The 5,590-nt window shown below is 68.3% G+C and overlaps 1 protein-coding gene across 1 annotated transcript in view; it reads left to right on the forward strand.

The window, feature by feature from the left end:
• The window catches only part of ADGRB2 (adhesion G protein-coupled receptor B2), a 13,687-nt gene extending 8,120 nt beyond the window's left edge, over window positions 1-5,567 (forward strand). The window contains exons 14-26 of the mRNA XM_042015365.1: window positions 206-308; window positions 533-683; window positions 926-995; window positions 1,108-1,174; window positions 1,292-1,377; window positions 2,712-2,883; window positions 2,955-3,050; window positions 3,178-3,217; window positions 3,348-4,006; window positions 4,275-4,310; window positions 4,590-4,694; window positions 4,835-4,888; window positions 4,998-5,567. Coding sequence (XP_041871299.1) covers window positions 206-308; window positions 533-683; window positions 926-995; window positions 1,108-1,174; window positions 1,292-1,377; window positions 2,712-2,883; window positions 2,955-3,050; window positions 3,178-3,217; window positions 3,348-4,006; window positions 4,275-4,310; window positions 4,590-4,694; window positions 4,835-4,888; window positions 4,998-5,192 — 1,834 coding nt within the window. The 3' untranslated portion in view covers window positions 5,193-5,567. The remainder of the gene's footprint in view (window positions 1-205; window positions 309-532; window positions 684-925; window positions 996-1,107; window positions 1,175-1,291; window positions 1,378-2,711; window positions 2,884-2,954; window positions 3,051-3,177; window positions 3,218-3,347; window positions 4,007-4,274; window positions 4,311-4,589; window positions 4,695-4,834; window positions 4,889-4,997) is intronic.
• The last annotated feature ends 23 nt before the right edge of the window (window positions 5,568-5,590 follow it).

A 5,590-nucleotide genomic window follows, 5' to 3' on the forward strand; every position in this document is an offset into this window, starting at 1 on the left:
GGGACAGGGACAGGGATATGGGACATGGGACAAGGGACAGGGACAGGGACATGGGACAGGGACAGGGATATGGGTCAGGGACAGGGACAGGGACAGGGACAGGGACATGGGACAGGGACAGGGACAGGGACAGGGATATGGGTCAGGGACAGGGACAGGGACACGGACAGGCTGGCTCCCTCGCCCCACGCCACTCCTGCCGCAGGTTCATCAAGTCGGAGCGCTCCATCATCCTGCTCAACTTCTGCGTCTCCATCCTGGCTTCCAACATCCTCATCCTCGTGGGCCAGTCCCAGATGCTCAGCAAGGTGGGTGCCACCACCCTGCCACCCTCGGAGTGGGGTCCCAGGCCACTCGCCTCGTCCCCTGCTGGCTCCCAGCAGCAGATTGGATTTGGATTAACTCAATCCCGGGATTAAATCCCCCGCGCCGGTGGCTTTGACACAAACCTCGCCGGGCGTGGGGGTTTAACCACCGAGATGCCGGGCACGTGGCCGCGTCCCCCTGATGTCCCCGTGTCCCCACCCCGCAGGGTGTGTGCACCATGACCGCCGCCTTCCTCCACTTCTTCTTCCTCTCGTCCTTCTGCTGGGTGCTGACCGAGGCCTGGCAGTCCTACCTGGCGGTGATCGGCCGGATCCGGACACGCCTGGTCAGGAAGCGCTTCCTGTGCTTGGGATGGGGTAAGAGCCCGGCACGGGTGAGAAGGGGACACCCCTCGCCCCTCCCTGATACCCCCCAGGCTCATCAGAGGGGAAACTGAGGCACAGGGGATGAAAGCAGACCCAGGTGTCTCAGCTGTGGCAGCCTCAGGCCACGGGGAGCTGTCAGAGGAGCCCCATCGCTGTCCCCACCCCTGGGGTGGCGTTGAGGGGACAATGCCACCTTCCTCCAGCTCCTCCAGCCTCGTGTCGCCCCTCTCCAGGCTTGCCAGCCCTCGTGGTCGCTGTCTCTGTCGGCTTCACTCGGACCAAAGGCTATGGGACAGCGAGCTAGTACGTGGGGACAGGGGACACGGGGCGGGGCACGGAGGCTGCTGCGGGCTGGCTGGGAGCTGGGGATGGCGACAGGGCCATCCCCTGACACGCCACCCACGGTCCCCTGCAGCTGCTGGCTCTCTCTGGAGGGCGGTTTGCTCTACGCCTTCGTGGGACCTGCTGCTGTCATCGTGCTGGTGAGCTGCCCCCGAGCCGTGGACCCCCCAAAACTCACCCGGGGGGGGGGGGGCTCGTGGCAGCTGCTGCCGCGGGCAGGGGGGCTCCGTGCCAGCCCTGAGCCCGCCCTCCCGCAGGTGAACATGCTGGTGGGCATCATCGTCTTCAACAAGCTCATGTCCCGCGACGGCATTTCAGATAAGTCCAAAAAGCAGCGAGCTGGGTAAGTGCCCTGCGCCCCGCGGGGGGGTCCCCGGGGCCGCCCCCCGCCCCCTGCGCCCTGCCGGGGGCTTGGCATGGAGGTGCCCCGGCAGCGGGCTGAGGGCGGGGCAGATTTCACCGCATCACTGGGCGGCGGGGGCCAAGCCCGGGGTGACCGCAGCCCCTTGTTGGGGGCTGCCGGAGGGGCAGAGTTTGGGGGGCAGCCATCCCCTCTCCTTCCCTCGGGGAAGGGGGGTCCGCAGGCCGCAGCTCCCCCTCCCTGCCCGCCCCCTCCCCTGCCGCTTGGCCACCCCCCCTCGCCATTAACAGCTGCCGCCCTCGACTAACCCGGCGCTCTCTCTCTCTTCTCTCTCTTTCTTCTCCTCCTCCCATTCGCTTCTTGCCTGTGTCCGTCCATCCATCCCTCCATCCATCCCTCCATCCATCCCTCCATCCCCCCCCGCCCCCTCCCCGCCGTCCTGCCTTGCTCCCCCCACCCTCTCCCCGTGCCTGCATCCCCCCCGCGTGGCCCGGTCCTGGCCGCGGGGCGCCGGGGGGGCGGTGGGCTCGTAGCTCCAAGCCCCCCCCCGTGCGGCAGCCTGCTGCTGAAATGCACCAAGTGCGGCGTGGTGTCCAGCGCGGCCATGACCTCCGCCACCGCCAGCAGTGCCATGTTAGTGCCCGTCCCGCGCCCGCCGCGCCCCCCGCCCCGAGCACAGCGCGGGGGGACACTCTGGGCATCGCCCCGGGGGGTTGGGGACGGGTCAGGGGTCCCCAAGGGGAAGGGTGACGCTGTGTGCTCGGGGCGGGGTGCGCGTGTCCCATCACGTCTGCATGGCATGGCTTCCCATGGCAGGTCACCTCATCGCTGGGGTTGGGGGGCTCTTCTGGCCTGGGGGTGGGGGTACGCGCTCGGGGGTGTCCCCGGGACCCTCTTCCCGGCGTGTGAGCTCCAGAGGCTGCCGAGGTCCCCGCTCACGGGGGTTTAGTCACGACAGAGGCAGCCCCGAAATTTACTGCTAAAATAAAAAGAGAAAAAAACCCCATCCCCTCTCTGCTGTTCTGGTGGCCGCGGGAGGGTGGCGGTGGCCCCGCGTCCCCCCAGCACCCTGTGGCTGTGTGGGGAGAGGGACACACCTTGGGGGGCTGGAGCCCACAGGTCCCCTCAGGCCTCAGTTCCCGGCTTGGGGACACCGAGGAAGAGGGGACAGCTGGGTGACACAGCCCCGGCCATGCTTGTGGGGCGCGGGGCAAGGCTCGGGGGGCTGCTGCGGGGGCGGAGGGCGGTGCTCGGGGGGCTGTCCCGGGGCAGCTCCGCCCCTCGGGCTCACCCCGGCCCCTCTCTCCCTGCGCCAGGGCATCGCTGTGGAGCTCCTGCGTGGTCCTGCCTCTGCTGGCGCTGACCTGGATGTCGGCCGTGCTCGCCATGACCGACCGGCGCTCCATCCTCTTCCAGGTCCTCTTCGCCGTCTTCAACTCCGTCCAGGGCTTCGTCATCATCACCGTGCACGGGTTCCTGCGCCGAGAGGTGGGGCGGCCCCGGAGGGGTGCCGGGGGACAGCCCTGGCCGCGTGGCCGTGACCGGCTCTGTCCCCGCAGGTCCAGGACGTGGTGAAGTGTCAGATGGGGGGGTGCAGGAGCGAGGAGAATGAAAACTCGCCCGACTCCTGCAAGAACGGGCAGGTGCAGATCCTGGTGAGTGGGTCACCCCTGGAGACCCCGCCGCTGCCTGTGCCGGCCTTGGTGCTTCATTTCCCCGTCTCTCTCCCTCTCTTTCTCTCCTCTCTCTCTCGCTCTCCCCCCTCTTTCTGGATTTTTATAGACAGATTTTGAAAAGGACGTTGACCTGGCGTGTCAGACAGGTGAGCTCTCCTCTGTTCTCACCGTGCCACACCTGGGAGGGACAGGCAGCACGAGCCAGGGGGTCTCTCCGGTGTCCCCACCCTCCGTGGGACCCCCAGGGCTGGCTCTGAGCCCGCTCCCTGCCCACAGTGCTGTTTAAAGAGGTGAACACCTGCAACCCCGCCACCATCACGGGCACCTTGTCCCGCATCTCCCTGGACGGAGACGAAGACCCCAAGCTCAACACCACCTCGGAGGGAGGCCTGGGCTTCTCCAGCCTGCCCGGGAACATCCCCCCCGCCAGCATCCTGGTGCAGGTGCCCAAGATGACGCCCAACGTGGTGGCGGGTCTGACCGAGCTGGGCGAGCCGCCGGCGCAGCAGCTCGGCCTGGAGGCGCCGGGTCCCGTTTACCTGTGCACGGAGAGCAGCCTGCGGCCCCTGGAATACGGCTGGATCCGGGCCCCCGAGCCCCCCCGCGAGAGCGACTACATGATGCTGCCCCGCCGCACCGGCAGCCTCAAGCCCTTCCCCCGGGACGAGGGGACGCTCGGTCCCGGCGCAGAGGAGGCGGTGCCCGGCGGGACGGGGCGCCCGGCGGCCGAAGGGGATGCTTACCCCGGTTTTGTGGCCGTGGATCACGTCAACGTGAACCTGAACCAGCCCTACGCGACGGTGAAGGCTCCCTACGGTCTCCAGTTCAAGCAGCACCCCACGGTGCGGCAGATCCTGGCCTCGGAGCTGTCGGAACGCAGCCGCACCATGCCCCGCACCGTGCCCGGCTCTGCCATGAAAGTGGGGTCCCTGGAGGTGAGCGGGGGGCTGGTGCCTGTGGACACTCGTGTGGGGAGGGACGTGTGTGCCAGGACACGTGTGCACGTGTAGGGTTGCATGAATTCCCCCCGTGCTCCCCACTGTGCATCTCACCCTTGGTGGGATGAGCTCCGTGTCCCCAGCCGGGCATAGATTGGGGCTGGCATGAGCCCCCAAACCTTGTTTCCCCTCACCCCGGACCTGCAAAGACCTTTCCCTTTTCTTCTCCATCTCCTCCCCCTGCTCCTGCCTGTCCCCCTGCCAGAGGAAGAGGTTGCGGTACTCTGACCTGGACTTCGAGGTAAGTCCTGCCGTGGAGGTGTCGCCGGTGCCATCGTGGGGGACTGACGCAGTGTGTCCCCACTCCCTTTGCCCCGCTGGCAGCTCCTGAGCTCTGAGGGGTTTAGACCAGGCCGTAACAAGCGCTGGCTCTGGATTAGAACACCAATGATGAGCGTGGAGTGGGCTCTGCTGCTTGTCTGGGATGCCCCAGGAAGGCAGGGAGGGGGACAGGGATGGGGACAGTGCCGAGGGACAGCGGGCAGCGCCGATGGCCACAGGCTCTGCTCTGCCCTCGCAGAAGGTGATGCACACACGGAAACGCCACTCCGAGCTCTACCACGAGCTCAACCAGAAATTCCACACGCTGGACCGGTACCGGGCTCCGTCCACCGGCTCCTCCAAGGTGAGGTCCTGGAGGCCCCACCCTGCCCCTGATCTGCACCCTAGAACCCTTCACCTTCTCCTGCATGGACTGTGGCACCCCGGGGACGTTGTGGGCACCCAGGGGCGCTGCCGGGGCTGAGCGCTGGGCTTTTTCCGCAGCGAGAAAAGCGGTGGAGCGTCTCGTCGGGAGGCGGGGACAAGAGCACGGCCAACGTAAGTCCTGGAGCCCCCTCGGGGGTTGTCCTACCCCATCCTGGGCGGGACTGGAGTGACTGTACCCCGGGGCAGTGGGACAGAGCTACAGCTGCCCCTCACCCCGCAGGATGTGACCAGCCCCGAGGAGCAGCGGCCGAAGGCTCCGGCCGCGCCGCCCAAGCCATGGAGCACATTCAAGGCGATGACACTGGGCTCGCTGCCCAGCGCCCAGCGGGACCGGCTGGAGCTGTGCCGGGCAGACTGGGACAGCCCCTGCGGCGGCCTGGACGCGGCCGACGGCGACTTCCAGACGGAGGTGTGAGCCCCGCGCCCATCGCCGCCGCCTCCGTCCCGTGCGCGGCCCCGCGAGCCGAGGCGCTGGGTTTGCTCCGTGCTCCGGGGCAGCCGGGGGGTCCCTGCCCGGCCGGAGCCGCTTCCCTCCCCCCGGGAGAGCCGACTCCCACCCGTCCTCGCCTGGTTCCTTCTCCTGCCACCCCCCGGACGCGGGTGCGGAGGGGACCCGAGCCCTCCCTCCTCCCCCCACCCAAAAATGCTCACCCACGCTCACGCCTGCACCCCCACCCCGGGGCAGGACCGGCCGTCGAGGCCCTCAGACCTTCGTTCTTTTCTACCGGGATGTTTCTTCACGCCGTGCACCGTGTGCACGCGAGCGGCCGCTCCCTGGGACCCCCCCCCCCCACCCCGGGACCCCCACGGCCG

This window comes from Corvus kubaryi, unplaced genomic scaffold (assembly GCF_017639235.1).
Source record: "Corvus kubaryi isolate FWS band 111438036 unplaced genomic scaffold, C.kubaryi_AGA036_p1.0 split3-37304, whole genome shotgun sequence".
NCBI lineage: Eukaryota > Metazoa > Chordata > Aves > Passeriformes > Corvidae > Corvus > Corvus kubaryi.